The following is a 16,988-nucleotide window of genomic DNA, read 5'->3' on the forward strand; positions in this document are numbered from 1 at the left end:
GAGTAAAATTGAAGTCGCATAGATGAATTCCACTGGCCTTCCCTCATAAGCACTTCTCCTAATTCAGGAGATACTTTGAAGAACTTTGTTGAAACTCGACTTTCCACGATATATTTATATCTCCGGTCGAACCTTTGAGTCTCATCAGTGGTAAAACATTTGTTTACTATGAAGTTTAGGATCGTACATCACACTGTCGTTTTTGTTAATGTATCCATAAGGCATCGTGGGCGACATATCTGATTTATAATTTCATGTTAGCAGGTCTGGAAAGAAGAATTGAGTGTCTCGAGGGTCGGTGGTAGCAATATTATAACACCCAGTTGTCCCTTCAGAGGTTTTCCTTGTTGCGTGAAAGAATCGCAACACTTGAGCGACAAGCGAGAGGCAATTTTTCCACTATACAACGGTTTCGTGAGCGTCTAGATCAAAAAGACGAATCAATAGTGAGAAACATGGTGAACATTACGAACCTCGAAGCACAACGTGAAGAGCGCGCACTGAGATCAAATCATACACAACTATAATGGTACGTTACTTTGGAGAATAGACAACTTCAATTGAAAGCGACAGGACGCCATTAATGGTGTTAAGAATGCCAGGTATAGTCCACCATTTTACAGTTCTCAATATGGTTACAAGATGTGTGCTAAGATCTATATGAATGGTGATAGTCGGGGAAATGGAACTCATTTATCTTTGTTCGTTGTTATCATGAAAGATAAAGCTATTTTTAACAGTTTCTACTTAAGCGACTTCAATCGAAAGCGATGGGACGCCATTAATGGTGTTAAGAATGCCTGGTACAGTCCACCATTTTACAGGTCTCAATATGGTTACAAGATATGTGCTAAGATCTATATGAATGGTGATAGTCGGGAAATGGAACTCATTTATCTTTGTTCTTTGTTATCATGAAAGGTAAAGCTATTTTTAACAGTTTCTACTTAAGCTCCTCAAAAATTGGAAGTGGATTTTTGTAGGTATAAAATAGGCTGTCCAAGAATGTTAGGTAGCATGCAGATGATGGCAAAAATTGCGTTAAAATTGAGATCATGTAATTTGATTGCTCTAGAGGCATAATATCTAAGAGTACAGAATACGCCACGTGACTCGCTGTGCTTTTTAGAATAGATAGGATTAGAAGTTAGATGCCTAGTTGGAACAAGTTGTTGAATAATGTAGAACATGGTATGAAGAGTAAAAGCCAAAGATTTTATTTTCAATTCATCGAAAAAGCAGACTAAAGCTTACAATTGTTTGTGAGATGCGATACTATTTAGTTTTTTTGATCGTATACGAAAATAAATGACTATAGAAGAGAAAGGTATGCCTTGGGATTTATTAAGACTTATATCATATTATTATAAAAATTTATATTGTGTATGATATTTTTTCTAGGTGATTACGATGCTCTACAAACATGGTCATTTCAAAAGAAGATCACAATGATGTTAATGGCTCAAGGAAATTGTGATCACATGATTGATGCTTTTCATTCAGATCCTCAAAGCTCCTTATTTCAGCGACTGAGTCTGACTTGAATCCATTTGGATTGCCAGCTCTAACTTCGTCGATAGAGAGTTTAAGCAATCTTCTGTTTATTAAAGAGGATACAATGTTTATTAAGTTAATAGTTGAATGAAAAAAAAATCTAAATACACTCGCTCCTGCTTCTCTATCTTAGACAATGAAAATATCTCAATTCTTTATCAATCTTAAATTAGCTTTATACTTAGGCAAACGAAACCCGACCTAAACATGTTGCAAACAACTCTCCTAGCTCTTTCACGTAATTTTCAGTTGTCTATACAAAACGCTATTTGTTGTAAAGCACTCAATAGTGTTTATATAAGTTTTTCCTTGTTTCCTTCTGGTCAGCATATCCACAGTAAAGGAATATACAACAGTAGGTTCATTTCGCTTTGCAATTGGCTGCTGTATATTTAACTAGTTTATTGGGTGCCCTTTGAAATATAGTCAATCCTATTGGTCAAAAAAAGGAAATTTACTGGCTGCCAATATGGTAATCACATTTGTAATAAGATATGCGAGGCACGAAAAAACTCAATGGAGTGGCCCTGCTCTATGTTCTCTATACGGTGGCTTTGTTATGAAGTATGTCCCCATGTTTACTTTATAACACGGGCTCAAATGTACGTTTGGTCATATCATATGTACAGTTTTGTACTTTTGTCATTTTGTTTCATTACAATCAAATTTTTCTACATTTGAAGCGTTTTCTTTCTCAAATTATTTCACAGCACGAACAATATTTACAAAGAATCATCTTACGTGTGTTGTGTTTCCTTATTTTATATTCACTCTTTATATTATTCATTCGCAATGAAGATGGTTTGAAAGAATTTAGACTATGTTTTGATTAAATAACACCTCTTAAAACTTTTTTGTGTTCACCACTAAAACCTATGGTTTGGATGATGTGATCAAGTGATTTAAAAAGGAGGAAGCAATCATCGACATATCGTCTGTAGAGAATAGGTTTGAATTTGTGGGGGCAGTTTTTCATTCAGTTTTGTTCATGGAAATACATGAATATGTTGGCAAAAAGAGGGCCAAGGGGCTACCCATAACAACACCATCAATTTCGTGGTATAAGCGGTCGTTAAACATAAAGTGGCAATTTCTTACAGATAGCGTGTATTGTAAGTTTGTTCACCAATTGATTTCGTTTTCTTGTGTTGTTTGAGTAATGATGTCCCCTGGGTTTGACGTTGTAGGGGGACTTTCACAAGGTCTTCGTTTATGAGTTCAAATTTGGAGGAATCGGAGAGGATTTCTGACATTTTTGTTATAGTAGTCGGTTTTATCAAAAATGACAAGCTATACTAACTCATTAATGTCAAGTATTCTTTCTCATAGTAACTCCTCCAACCACCCTGATTCTCCAGACGACTTTAAAATCATCTCATCCTGCTCCAACACAGTCGAACACCCATCCCTCTTAAGCTTTTCTACTCTCAACACCTCACCCTAACTATACATCACCATCACACTTACACATTCACTGTAATCTGATACCTCAAACTATGTAAAAAGCTCGATATTATATCTTTTCATTTTTGAATTTTAATGACTTTTCTTACACTGAAACAATCATTACTAACTGAGAATCACCTAATTGAAAACGAGGCATCTTAGGCCCCGTCTACACGTATCCGGATTCATTCGTATCTGCAAATATTTTGTTGCAGTTACACTTATCGTCCAACCGTATGCAGCGAAAACGCCAGAGCCCTTTTTAACTAGGTTAAGTGGTGTTGTCAAGACGTTATTATAGTGAGGAAAAGCTGGCAGACGTCAACGATGGAGGATGAAGGTAGCACAACGGTGAATCATGGCAGAGGGACCCTGGGACAACTAACCTACCAGAAAAGACAGCACCTGGTCTAACTGCCCTGTTCTTCAGGAGTTTAAGGAACAAGTCCAGCCGGCACATAACTCACAAGATGCACTTGAGAGAGCAGGTATCTAACCTACAACGGCCATGAATCACCATGTGTTACCTTTGATGTTTTGGCAATGCTGTCAACCTCTCAAAGATGGTTGGATAAGATAACTTCTCAGAGATGGAAAGATGCGATCACTTTGTCTGGGCACGTCGCTGGCAGTACTGTCTACGGCATTACACATAGCAAATGTTGATCCCTATAATGATCATTACAAATGGCCAGACAGATTACTGACTGATACGATCTTCATTAACAACATTCCTGCGTCAACGCAACACGTACAGTTTGAACTTATTTAAAAGAGCACTACTTGAATTAGAAATGCTATGGAATTTATCGTGTTAACTCAAAATAGTTTACTTCTGGTTGCGCGTTCGAGTATTTCTGTTTGTGTTGTGCTTCTGTGCATGCATAAAATAACCTTTTATAAAGTTAAGTAATGGAAGCTGTTGTTTTTATGCAGTAAACGACCGTAGCATGTTGAAATTTAGCAAATATGGAAGGACGTTTGAAAACGTGAGACTCAATCGTTAGAGATTAGACTTTAAATTAGTATTGGTGAAACATAGTGTGTCTTTGTCGTAGACTCGTAGTACAACACTTTGTTACTAACCAATGCTAACTCTCGGTTACGTATTAGCAACAATGAGATGGATGTTACTAACGTTAGTAACGTCAAGTTTTGAAAAAGTAACAAATGTTTAATTTATGCATGATCAATTACAAACATGTAATGAATGAGTTAATGGTCAAGAACTACTTGTATAAGAGTTTTTATGCACTTCGTTTACCAGAAGTAATCTCAACTTGAAGGTGTAAAATGACCACGACAAACAACATGGTACATGTGCCAATTCTTCAATCCGGACGAAAATCCTAAAATCGACACCCCACTAAAATTGCAATGTCAACATAGTTCTAACTTTCAAAACAAAAAGAAATAACTTGTAAAGTTCTTGACATGTTTAGAAGGTTCACTTTAGGGGTGGTCATGGGAGGAAAACTTTGCATAACATCAATATTTACTGAGAGAATTACTATGTACCATCTCTGGTCAAATGTAAAGTTGCATAAACTTACCAATATTTTTGGCAGAGATTGAATTTTCATATTTTCAAAGAAAAAATCACATGAGATAAAAAAGAACATTTAACCACAGTATAGAGAACATACAGTAGAGCCACTCCATTGAATTTTTCGTGCCACGCATATCTTTATTACGCATGTGATTACCATATTGGCAGCCAGTAAATTGCTTTGTGTGACCAATAGGATTGACGATATGGCAAACGGCAGCCAGTAAACTAAGAGCCTGATCACATGAACCCGGTAACAGGGATTAGCGAGGCGTAAAATGATTTTAAGTCATTGAAAAGAGTTAAAGCTTTAACAATTTAAAATTTACGTTTCATTGCATCCTTTATTTGTTTATCTACAGTTTTTGAATTGATCATAGTAATTATAATTGCGTGCAGTTGATGTTTGCCATGTATTTATAATTTACAATGGTTTATTCAATAACAAAGGTTTTTTATAATACGAACTGACTTATGCAAGAATATACATCTATGGAATTTTTGATTAATGAAAGGAAAAATTCATTTACAGTATCGAAATTCATGTCTTAATCATTAATATTCAAATCCTGTCTTACATAGGTGATTCTCTTTCCTAGAGTTAAAACTTGTGACTTTATAAGATTTGCAGTAGTCCTTAGAGTTTAACTAATTTTAAATGTCATTATGTTAGTTGATTTTAGAATGTTTACATAGACGTCATAATTTAATAAACTGTTTGTTGAAGGATCCTGACTCACTCTTCATCTTCGTTCGTTATTTAAATGTGTTTATGTAACAAAACTTACATGGATAAAAGATTGATGTTACAATAAGGTATGAATTATGATCACCATTTTAAACTGATGTATGTGGTCGCGTTCTTTATATTAAATCTCTCATCTTTGTAAGATATGTGACATGTAAAGAACTAAAAGCAAGCATAATTTTGTTCACATGGTCGTCTTATTTCTAAAAAGGTAATTTATCGAAATTAAACGATATTTTAGAATTACACTACCGACATAACAAATTAGCTAAATTAGCATCTTGATAAAGTTTGACTAAACATGCATGAGAAATCATATCTAAATTGATATGCTAACCTTCTAACTATTGACAGTAAGCTGCATGGTAAAGGAAAGCTAAACCTGTTCAAAGGTATGGGAGAGTTGAAATAGTATACTTGTGTATGAAAAAAATTGGAATCTGTGAAAATTTATGTAGGGGGATAGCATGTCCAATCATGCATCACCTCCCTTTTGCTGACGCCACTTTTGACTAATCTCTGTGTGTCTAACAAAATGTTGATAGTTGTATACAACAAACCATTTTTTAAAAGTAAGAACATTTGTAAAATAAGCAAATGTTAAACACAGGAAGAATGTATTTACACAGAGAAAGAACGCAACCGAATCTATTTTTGTAAAATCACATATTTGTTTAACAGTTTTAAGGTTTACTTTATTGCATCCTTTACTGTTGTATCTACAGTGTTTTATTGATCATAAGTAATTATAATTGCGTACAGTTGATGTTTGAAATGTATTCATAATTTACAATGGTTTATTCAATAACAAAGATTTTTTATAATATGAACTGACTTATGCAAGAATATACAAGTATGGAATTTTTGATTATGAAAGGAAAAATCCATTCACAGTTTCGAAAATCGTGTCTTAATCATTGGCATTCAAATCCTGTCTTAGATAGGTGATTCTCTATTCCTGAGTTAAAACTTGTGAAACTTTATAAGATTTAGCAGTAGTCCTTTGGAATTTGACTAATCTCAATGTTATTATGTACTCTGCATGAGGTTCTTATTTATGTATTTTATTTCTATAACAATTGTTTTAGTCAGTGATGTATACTTAGTTATATAACTAGAATGTTCTAAATAGACGTCATTAATGTGTTGTAATACTATTTGTTGAAGGAGATCCTGACGCACTCTTCATTTTCGTTCGTTATTCAAATGTGTTAATGTAACAAAACTCACAAGGATAAAAGATTGATGTTACAATAAGGTATGAACTTTCATGACCATTTTTAATCTGATATGTATGTGGTCGCGTTCTTTATATTAAATCTCTCATCCGTTTGTTGAGTATGTGACATGTAAAGAACTAAAGCAAGCATAATTTTGTTCACTCGGTCGTCTTACTTCTAAAAGCGAAGTTATTTTAGAAAACTTAAGTGATATTTTAGCATTACACTACAGACATAACAAATTAGCTAAAGCAGCATCTCGATAAAGTATGACTAAACATGCATGAGAAATCATATCGAAATTTATATACCAACTTTCTAACTATTGACAATAAGCTGTATGGTAAAGGAAAGCAAAACCTGTTCAAAGGTATGAGAGAGATGAAATAGCATACTTGTCTATGGAAAAATGGGAATCTGTGAAAATTTATGTAGGGAGGATAGCATGTCCAATCATGCATCACCTCCCTTCTTTGCTGACGCCACTTTTGACTAATCTCTGTGTCTCTAGCAAAATGTTGATAGTGTTATACAACAAACCATTTTTTTTAAAGTAAGAAAATTTGAAAAGTAAGCAAATGTTAAACACAGGAAGAATGTATTTACACAGAGGAAGAACGCGACCGAATCTATTTTTGTGACATGTTGATTCATGCAACACAGTGTGCTTTAAAATTATACTTTTGATCATATTTGTTTAACAGTTTTAATGTTTACGTTATTGCATCCTTTACTATTGTATCTACAGTGTCTTTATTGATCATAAGTAATTATAATTTCGTGCAGTTGATGTTTGAAATGTATTTATAATTTACAATTGTTTATTTAATGACAAAGTTTTTTTATAATAAGAACTGATTTATTCAAGAATAAACATGTATGAATTTTTGATTAATGAAGGGAAAATTCCATTCACAGTTTCGAAAATTGTGTCTTAATCATTGGTATTCAATTCCTGTCTTAGATAGGTGATTCGCTATTCCTAAGTTAAAACTTGTTAAACTTTTGAAGATTTAGCAGTAGTCCTTTGGAATTCTACTAATCTCAATGTTATTATGTACTCTGCATGAGGTTCTTATTTATGTATTTTTATTTCTATAACAATTGTTTTAGTCAGTGATGTATACTTTGTTATATAACTAGAATGTTCTACATATATGTCATTAATTTGTTTTAATACTGTTGGTTGAAGGAGATCCTGACTCACTCTTCATCTTCGTTCGTTATTTAAATGTGTTTATGTAACAAAACTCACAAGGATAAAAGATTGATGTTACAATAAGGTATGAACTTTCATCACCATTTTAATCTGATATGTATGTGGTCGCGTTGTTTATATTAAATCTCATCCGTTTGTTGAGTATGTGACATGTAAAGAACTAAAGCAAGCATAATTTTGTTCACACGGTTGTCTTATTTCTAAAACGAAGGTAATTTTAGAAAAATTAAGGGATATTTTAGAATTACATTACTGACATAACAAATTAGCTAAAGCAGCATCTCGATAAAGTATGACTAAACATGCATGAGAAATCATATCTAAATTGATATACCAACTTTCTAACTATTGACAATAAGCTGCATGGTAAAGGAAAGCAAAACCTGTTCAAAGGTATGGGAGGATAGCAATAGCATGGTTGAATCTTTGAAAATGTAGGAGGATAGCATGTCCAATCATGCATCACCTTTTTGCTGACGCCACTTTTGACTAATCTCTGTGTGTCTAGCAAAATGTTGATAGTTGTATACAACAAACCATTTAAGAAAATTTGAAAATAAGCAAATGTTAAACACAGGAAGAATGTATTTACACAGAAAGAACGCAACCGAATCTATTTTTTGTGAAATGTTGATTCATGCAGAAAAGTGAGCTTTTAAAATTATACGTTTGATCATGTTTGTTTAACAGTTTTAAGGTTTATTTGTATTGCATCCTTTACTGTTGTATCTAAAGTATTTTTTATTGAACATATAAATAATTTCTTTTCCTTGCAGTTGATGTTTAAAATGTATTCATGATTTACAAAGATTTATTCAATAACAAAGGTTTTTTATAATATGAATTGACTTATGCGAAAGTATAAATGTATGGAATTTTTGATTAATCAAGGGAAAATCCATTTACAGTTTCGAAAATCGTTTCTTAATCATTGACATTTGAATCCTGCCTTAAATAGGTGATTCTCTATTCCTGAGTTAAAACTTGTGAAAGTTTATGAGATTTAGCAGCAGTCCTTTGGAATTCGACTAATCTCAATGTTATTATATACTCTGCATGAGGTTCTTATTTATGTATTTTTATTTCTTTAACAATTGTTTTTAGTCAGTGATGTATACTTAGTTATATAACTAGAATGTTCTACATAGACGTCATTAATGTTTTTAATACTGTTTGTTGAAGGAGATCCTGACTCACTCTTCATCTTCGTTCGTTATTTAAATGTGTTTATGTAACAAAACTCACATGGATAAAAGATTGATGTTACAATAAGGTATGAATTATGATCACCATTTTAATCTGATATGTATGTGGTCGCGTTTTTATATTAAATTTCTCATCGTTTGTTGAGTATGTGACATGTAAAGAACTAAAGCAAGCATAATTTTGTCACACGGTCGTCTTATTTCTAAAACAAAGGTAATTTTACGTAAGTTAACCGCGATTTTGTATTTACATTTCTAACTTAACAATTTGATACCGAAGCATTGCGTAGTATGAAGTATGACTATAAACAAATTCGGAAATTGAACGAGACTTGAGCAGAGATTACACGAGAGATACTACGCATGCGTACATTGGTCATATTTCAAAGATAGTTGCCCTATGAACCGCCTAAATGTGCATATGAACGATATGCTGGGAGGCAGTAACATGATGGGTGGGTGTGTAATGTCTGCTCATTAGATACTAATAGAATCCCAATCGAACTTCAACTTCTGGTAAGTCTCGTTCAATTTCCTCATTCTATTAGCATCTACCGCAGAGATCCCACAAGATTTGAAAGTCATGTGGACACACTTCATGCCTACACGCAAATACAACATTAAGTTAAAAAACTTATTTTAATTGGAGATTTCAACTATGTGGTTTCAACGTTTCTATATCAATTCCTGCAGCTTGCATGACAACTTTTATCCAACGACATATAGATGACTTTGATACTTTATGAAAGGGTCGAATTGTGCTAAGAAATAGTTGATTTTCCTGACCCCTAATGGGAGCAGTGCGTTTAAAATATTCTTCCATGACTGAGGCTACACATTGTCGGTGATCGGCAGGGAACTTTGGTATCACTAAAGTAGGTTGAATGCGTGATGGTCCAGACTGTTTGACAAGTTGGTCGATATAGAAGATGTATGAGTCCTGTTCTTCCTTTACAGTTAAGAGGTTCATGAGGTGGAGTGATTGGGCACGCTGCCATGTGACTAATGCACAGAGCATTACCAACTTATGAGTTAGCTGTTGTAGGGTCAAGTCTTCTACTGCGGCAAATGTCTTTAAATACTCTAATACAATAAAGGTGTCCCAGGTCACTTGATATCTTGGTAGTGCTGGTCCGTAATGGAACACTCCTTTCATAAATCTCTGAACCATATAATGTGTACCAATCGTAGAATTTCCTTCAGTAATAGCGAATGAAGATAACATACTTCGAGCTGAGTTTATGCAACTGTAACTCGTCCCTTGATCAATAAGATGCTGTAAAATGTCTAGAACTACCTGTAAAGTTGGATGAAGGGGATCTGCATTCCGTTTATTAGCACAGAGTTGCCAGTTGTTAAGGTACACCTGATATTGTTTTTGTGTTCCTGGCCGCCAGGAATTAAGTATTGTTGCTTGAGCCTGTGGTGAAATGTCCTTACTTGAGAGTGATCTCCGGATAAGAGACTAGCTATCAGTCTCGGTCTCCCTTTGAGTAGATGCTCTTGTTTGATTGGATGGTAAGCTCACGTTGCTTTTGTTTTTGGGTAGGAGAATGGGTCGGTGAATCATAAATCTTGCCAGCTTCGGATACAAGGATTGAGTTGGCCATATTTCATCATCATTCATTTTGCACGTAATTTATTCTTAGATGAACTTTGATTTAGCATGTACATTGAGAAACTGAAATCAAGATACTTGTTTTGTTTTCCAACGTGTCTAACTGATTTAGTTACTTGAATTAAATCGTGTAACAACACAAAGTCGAGAAATTTCACTAACTGCCAGGCCAGGCCCTCAGTGAGGTGATAGGCAAGGAGGCCTTTTGCCTTGGGCCAGTTATATAATAGGGGCCGGCGCCTCTCTATTTGAACACATGAAAATTGCAAAATTGAAGTTCATACAAAAAGTAATGAATGATTTGTGTATTATTTGTACTTTTCTTACGTTATCTCATCATGCAGAAAACATTCATCAATTGTTCAGTTTTTATAAATTGTCGTAGCATCTTTAAACTGAATCACGCTTTAAGTGTTATCAATATGAGCAGACATGCGGTTAGGATGTAAAATTTGGGGGAGCAACAACATTTTTTTTGGGGGGGGGAAGCAGGTGTAGACGTCAAGTTATACTGTGTTATAACAATAATATAATTTATCACTAGTAAGTTTTTGTGGGTAGCCGCTGTGCCATACTGAAAAAGTTTCTGAGTGAGGCAGGCGGTGTTTGTTCGTCGTGATATCCTCGACTGTGTCATCGGTGCTAGTCGCATATGCGAAAGATCAAGAATAGAATTGTTTTACGTAAAGTCAATACTTATGTTGTTCTTTAATTACCTATGATTTAGAGCGTATAATCTGCGCTTTGTTTTAGTGACTATAGACAAAACCTTGCAGATGAAAATATCATTCATTTATACGCTTTTCTAATGATTACAGACGTCAAATATATCTTGTTTGGGTAAAAAATACAAGGAACTTGATACTCTGTGCAGTCCGTACTTGTATTTTGTTATGTATTTTATTCATATGTCGCGTTGTTTATCTCTCACCCTGTGTTCTGTGTTTTGGTGAGGGAAATGTAAAGCAGATAGGAGATAGTTTTCTTTATTTTCATTTCAATTTGTAATGATGACGCTTTGGATTTAACACATTGTCAAAAATGACGAAGAATTTATATATATTATTGGAGTTAAGCTAGGGACCTATGGGGGTTACTGCAGTTTAGCGGACACCTTGGATGCTGACCCAAACCCTACCCTATAATCACAAGCAAAAAACGAGCCCGCGGTCACAAGCGGTTCGGGTGTCTGCTAAACTGCTGTCTAGCAAAAACTTAAATTGGAACAGAATCATCAGTAATATAGTCCTATCAAAATGTTAATAAGCAAATATTTATACAACACAGCAAACCAGTTTGATATATCCTGTTAAAAGAATGACGTTTCTCTTAACCACACGATTGTTAGACAAATAAGGTATATTATTTATTAACTAGGAGTTACTATCGCAAGGTAAATGCTGCCTCTCGCGCCGAGTAGGCGAAAATATGATTTTTTGTGTTTTTATCATTTTATCAACTCTACTATTTTAATGCCTTGATGTAAGATCAATTACTGTGTCATGTCACTAGGCAGTGAACACAATTTTTATCTAGAGAAAGAAATGAAGCACACAAGTCTTTATAAATGACTTGTAATACTATTTTTAATTTATCCTTTTAACTTTTGTAAACATTTTGTACCTTTTAAATTATACCTTTTTTCACAATCTTTTTCCACATTTCTAGAATAAAAAATGGCTTCGCCATATAAAAACTTAAAGATTGAGGAAAATTTTACTCGTTTGAGTAAACTTTTAATTAATAAAGGAACCCAAGCCTTAAAAACAACATTGCAATCTTTAATAAAGCCATCAAGTTTAGGTGGTAAACTTAAAGATCCCTCCACAAAGAAGTTACTAACATCTTTGAAATTTAAAGTCATCAAGAATGAGCAATGGGATCTTCTTTACCCGTCAATTGGTGAAACTGACATTGAAAACTTTGACATCACATTATTAACTGTCTTATTGCGAAATATATGTTGTATAACAGCGCCACATGGTGGATGGAATGAACTTCCTTCCTCTACAGATTCTTCAATCTCAGCAAATATTGCAAGAATAAAGTTTTATCGAAACAAAGTGTATGGTCACATAAATACAACTAGTGTAGATGACAGTGAGTTTGAGTACTTGTGGCAGAAAATTTCAAAAGCATTGGTTGGTTTGGGTATTCAACAAACTGAAATAGATAAATTAAAGAAAGCTCCCCTCAGTACCGCTGAGGCAAATCATATTGAGATGTTAAAAGAATGGTATGAAAAAGAACGAAAGTTAATCGATGTCACTGAAGAAATCAAAGAAGATGTGAAAGTAATAAAAAGAAATGTTGCAGAGATGGAACATAATATGGCAACAAAAGCTGATGTTGTTGAAGTAAAAGAAATGATACAGGGCAAAATATGCTCAGATCTCAAGAAGCATGGAAAGTGTAATTTCAATGGTGTTATAAAAGATCTTAACAAGAAATACCTTGAAGGCACTAGACAATGTTTATTTGAAAAACTTGACACTTGGTTTAACGATAAAAGTGAAGATGCTTCTAATGTCATGATTTTGATTGCCGGTCCTGGCGTTGGTAAAAGTGTGTTTGCTGCTGAGTTGTGTCGACGATATTCTGAAAAGAAGAAACTTGCTGCTTCTCATTTCTGCAGATATAATCGATCAGATGAGAGGAATCCTCAATGTTGATAGAATCATTGGCTAGTAGCATGTGTGATACAATATCAGATTTTAAATGTAAACTGAATGAAGAATTACAGAGAAACCATTCCTACAAATCAGTCACCGATAAATTCTGTGTTTTATTAAATAATCCATTGCATTCATTGGAAGGTCATGAACCAATGCTTTTGGTTATTGATGCCTTAGATGAAAGTCAAGTTGATGGCAAAAGTGAATTGTTGGAATTGATTGCAGAAGAGTTTGACCGACTGCCTAAATGGATTAAAATCTTCATCACCAGTCGTCCAGAACTTCCTGTTCAAAGGAAGTTGAAAGACATGAATCCTGTGGAAATTACAACTCGTCCTCGTGATGAAAACAATGAAGAAGACCTGGAAAAGTATTTGAAACATCAGTTGAATGATCGGGTGCAGGAAGATCCTTACGTTCTATGGTCATTAGCTAGAAAATGCGAGGGATCATTTCTTTGTGCGTATTACGCACAACTGAGCTTGAATAAAGAAAATATTGAGCTTACTTACGAAAACATTCACCAATTGGTCCCTAGTGGGTTAAGCAGTGTTTACACAAAGCAATTCAAAAGAGTAAAAGATTTAACGAAAGAAATTCCGGGAAACTCTGTTATCTCAGAAACTAATTTTATACAATTTCTTGAATTGTTGGCTGCCAGTCGGGAGTTTTAGCCATTAACTTTACTGTTTAGCTATTTAGGTTTTTCTGATGACATCAAGTTTGAAGTCCGCAGTAAAATCATTGAACTGTTATCTCAAATTTTGCCAGTTTACAATGATTATTTAACCGTATATCACAACTCTCTAATTGATTGGTTGAAATCAGATGGTTACGAACAGCATGAGTTTACAGTTGATCCAAAAAATGGTCATAAGTTCTTATGGCGTGCTTGTGAGAAAGTGTTTGAACAAATTAAGTCGATGAACATTTTTGAAGATCAGATGAACACTGCTATGATTAAATATGCTTTGAAGAATGGAATCTATCATATGTCAAAATGTGGCGAAAATGTTGACTTTAGCTTGGCAGTAGATGTCAAAGTGGTTTGTGCAAGGTTAATGGGTGTGGAGGACATTGAAACTTCTACCATTCAGTCTGAATTGTTTGAAATCATTAAGGAACGACGTACTTTCTTGAAAAAAGATGTACTTGAGGAACTACTATTTCATTTGTTATTGAAAATGGAATTTGAATCATTTCTGTTTCAAAAATGCGTAATTTATTTACAATATATTGCAAACAGAATTCATGGCAGTAACGAAAAAAGATTATTGGCAAGGGATTTATTGAAACAAGGAAGGCTTGTTTGGTTTGAGGATTTAGACTCAACATATTTAACAAACCATCATCATTTGACTGTCTCCTTGCATGCTAACGTTACATCTCTTTGTGTGTCGTCCAATGAAAAACTTCTTGCTGTAGGATATGAAAATGGTCAAATATCTATTTTTGAACTTCCAGACTTCGAACAACGATGCACTCTAGGCACTTCACTCGATGATTCAGAGTTGGATGAGTGGGATAATGTAGACACATTTATGTCCCTGTATGACATCAATGACAATCCAACATCAAGCGAATTTTGTTTTGTACGTGGAAACATCTGTTGTTGCTCCTTTTCACCTACCGGAAATAGACTGGTGACTAGTGATGGATCTACTGAAGTAAAGTTGTGGGACGTTAACAATGGACGTTTGTTATCATGTTTACAGTCAGATGATGTCGTTAATCATTGCTCTTTCTTAGATTCTGCTTTGTTTATTACAGCAGACTATGTAGACGATGACGATGAACTTCCTAAAGAAGTGTTCACTGCATGGAATTCATTAACTTTGCAAAGAATTGATCGACGCTGCGTTGTTGATTACCGAAAACTACAATGCAAAGAGAAATATTCAGAGTTCTTTGTCACAGAATTCGTCGAGACTTCGTATGTTTTTCACTTCCCAAAGGCAATCGATATTTTTTCAAAGAAAAAGAAATATCCACTACGTTTACATTCAATGATAACACACCATTATGGCGATTGTATTTTTTATCATACAAGCCAGATTGGAAAGCTTTCTGAAAATACTCAGTTGACAAAATACGACGATCAAGGAGAAATCGAGTTTTGTTTACCAAATGTTGCGTGTCCATGTTTTCTGAGGAATCTTAACAAAGTCCATCCAATCTCGTGTAAGGAATTTTACGTTGTGCCGTATTTTTCCAAGCTTAAAATTTTCAAAACTGATCATCTTTGGAGACCTTCATTTATCTTTGAGAAATTTGAAATTAAATGTTGTTGTTTTTCACCGGATGGATCTTTTTTTGCCGCTTTCAGTGTTGGTGACCACGTCAACATTCATATTTGGAGCATGGAACTCTGTACTATTATTCAAACTGTACCAATGCAACTGAAGAATGCATTAGTATGTTGGTGGTCAGATGGTTTACTGTGGATATGGGATGGTTCTGATCATCTTACGAAGATATCAACTTCATCTGAAAATTTTGTAGATTCTACTCAAGCAAAGCATGTTAACATTGGATTTAAACCTAAAGAAATCTTAACATTTGGTGATGTCTTAGTTGGTACTGACAAAGGAAAGTTTGTTCAAGTTGTTAGAATTACCAAGGGTGGGATACAATACAACAAAAGACTTCCTGTCGATAGCTCAAAATTTAAAGCAGCAGCTGTATCACCTGATAATTCTGTTATTTTAACTGTAAACAAAACAGAATACACATTATGGAAATGGGGAAATTACAACAATGAACTTTACTTGAAACCTTGGCATACCGCAGAAATACCCATAACAGCTGTCAGTAAAAAATTTGTTCGGAAACAGATACCTGTAAATGATCTAGAGTTCAAATGCTGTATAAGTGATAGTAAACAAGCGGTCATAGCATTTTGCAAAGACACCAAAGTTATGGGCATTTATGTAACTAATGTTCACGAGAATGGTAATGTGAATGAAATTTTGCGTGATGTGTATGCAGGTTATTTGTTCTCCGACCTAATCGTACTCAAATCTTATTGCATTGGAGTGTTTGATGAGTCATTTCGTGCTGTAGATTTAAAGAGTGGTAAAATATGCGCTAAATTTGACAATGGACTGTATTTTAAGCCTAATATAACTATGCATTCCAACACAGGAACTTTAGCTATTGTTGGGAGTTTCAATTGCAGAATTCAATTTTTAAAACTTAATGTTCCTGAATAAATACATCAACTCAAACTTTAATAGTAAATTCAAAAAGCTGTTGAGAAAATTGCACATAGATGTTGATGGTCGCAAGGATGATTGCTTGTTTCCACCTACTATAGTTTTCTACAGAAGAAGTATACTTATTCTACCAGGCAATCTTTAAGAAATTATCTATATTTACCAAAAATAAATTTGTACCAATATTGCAAAAGATGTTTTAAATTTATCGGTACTATTTCTTGGAATGTCTTACCTCCTGCAATTAAAGAATATAAAGAACGCTTCTATACTAATCAATCATGAATATTTGTTTATTCCTTTCTAAGATTCTACTTGTAATCTTCATAAATGAATTGTCATTTAAACAGGACATCTGGATTAGACTACAACTGTAAGATGCTCTGTCAAACTTATTATTATGTATTGTACCTCTGAACAAATTTCATGTTGATGATTTACTTTTTAATAAAAATGTATGGTTGGATAATTTGTTATTTTTATTTAACCAATAGATAACATTTAACCGTTGTCTATGCAGTTAAAGATACACGGGTATG

General features: G+C 34.1%; 2 protein-coding genes across 5 annotated transcripts in view; both read left to right on the plus strand.

Moving 5' to 3' along the window:
* The first annotated feature begins 5,326 nt into the window (after positions 1 to 5,326).
* LOC124451360 (serine/threonine-protein kinase/endoribonuclease IRE1-like) overlaps positions 5,327 to 16,988 on the plus strand; it is a 32,439-nt gene continuing 20,777 nt past the window's right edge. For 2 of the 4 annotated variants that reach the window (XM_047001978.1, XM_047001976.1), the window contains exons 1-2: positions 5,327 to 5,365; positions 6,465 to 6,555. The gene's annotated coding sequence lies outside the window, so the exon portion shown is untranslated. Of the gene's footprint in view, positions 5,366 to 6,464; positions 6,556 to 7,709; positions 7,801 to 9,134; positions 9,156 to 16,988 lie in introns of those variants that run through there. The other 2 variants (XM_047001975.1, XM_047001977.1) reach the window with 2 other exon arrangements.
* LOC124451963 lies at positions 12,236 to 13,908 on the plus strand. The gene is made up of 3 exons (XM_047002561.1): positions 12,236 to 12,659; positions 12,732 to 12,983; positions 13,460 to 13,908. The coding sequence occupies exons 1-3, from the start codon at positions 12,236 to 12,238 to the stop codon at positions 13,906 to 13,908; spliced, it is 1,125 nt and encodes a 374-aa protein (XP_046858517.1).

Source organism: Xenia sp. Carnegie-2017, unplaced genomic scaffold (assembly GCF_021976095.1).
Source record: "Xenia sp. Carnegie-2017 unplaced genomic scaffold, XeniaSp_v1 HiC_scaffold_24, whole genome shotgun sequence".
NCBI lineage: Eukaryota > Metazoa > Cnidaria > Anthozoa > Malacalcyonacea > Xeniidae > Xenia > Xenia sp. Carnegie-2017.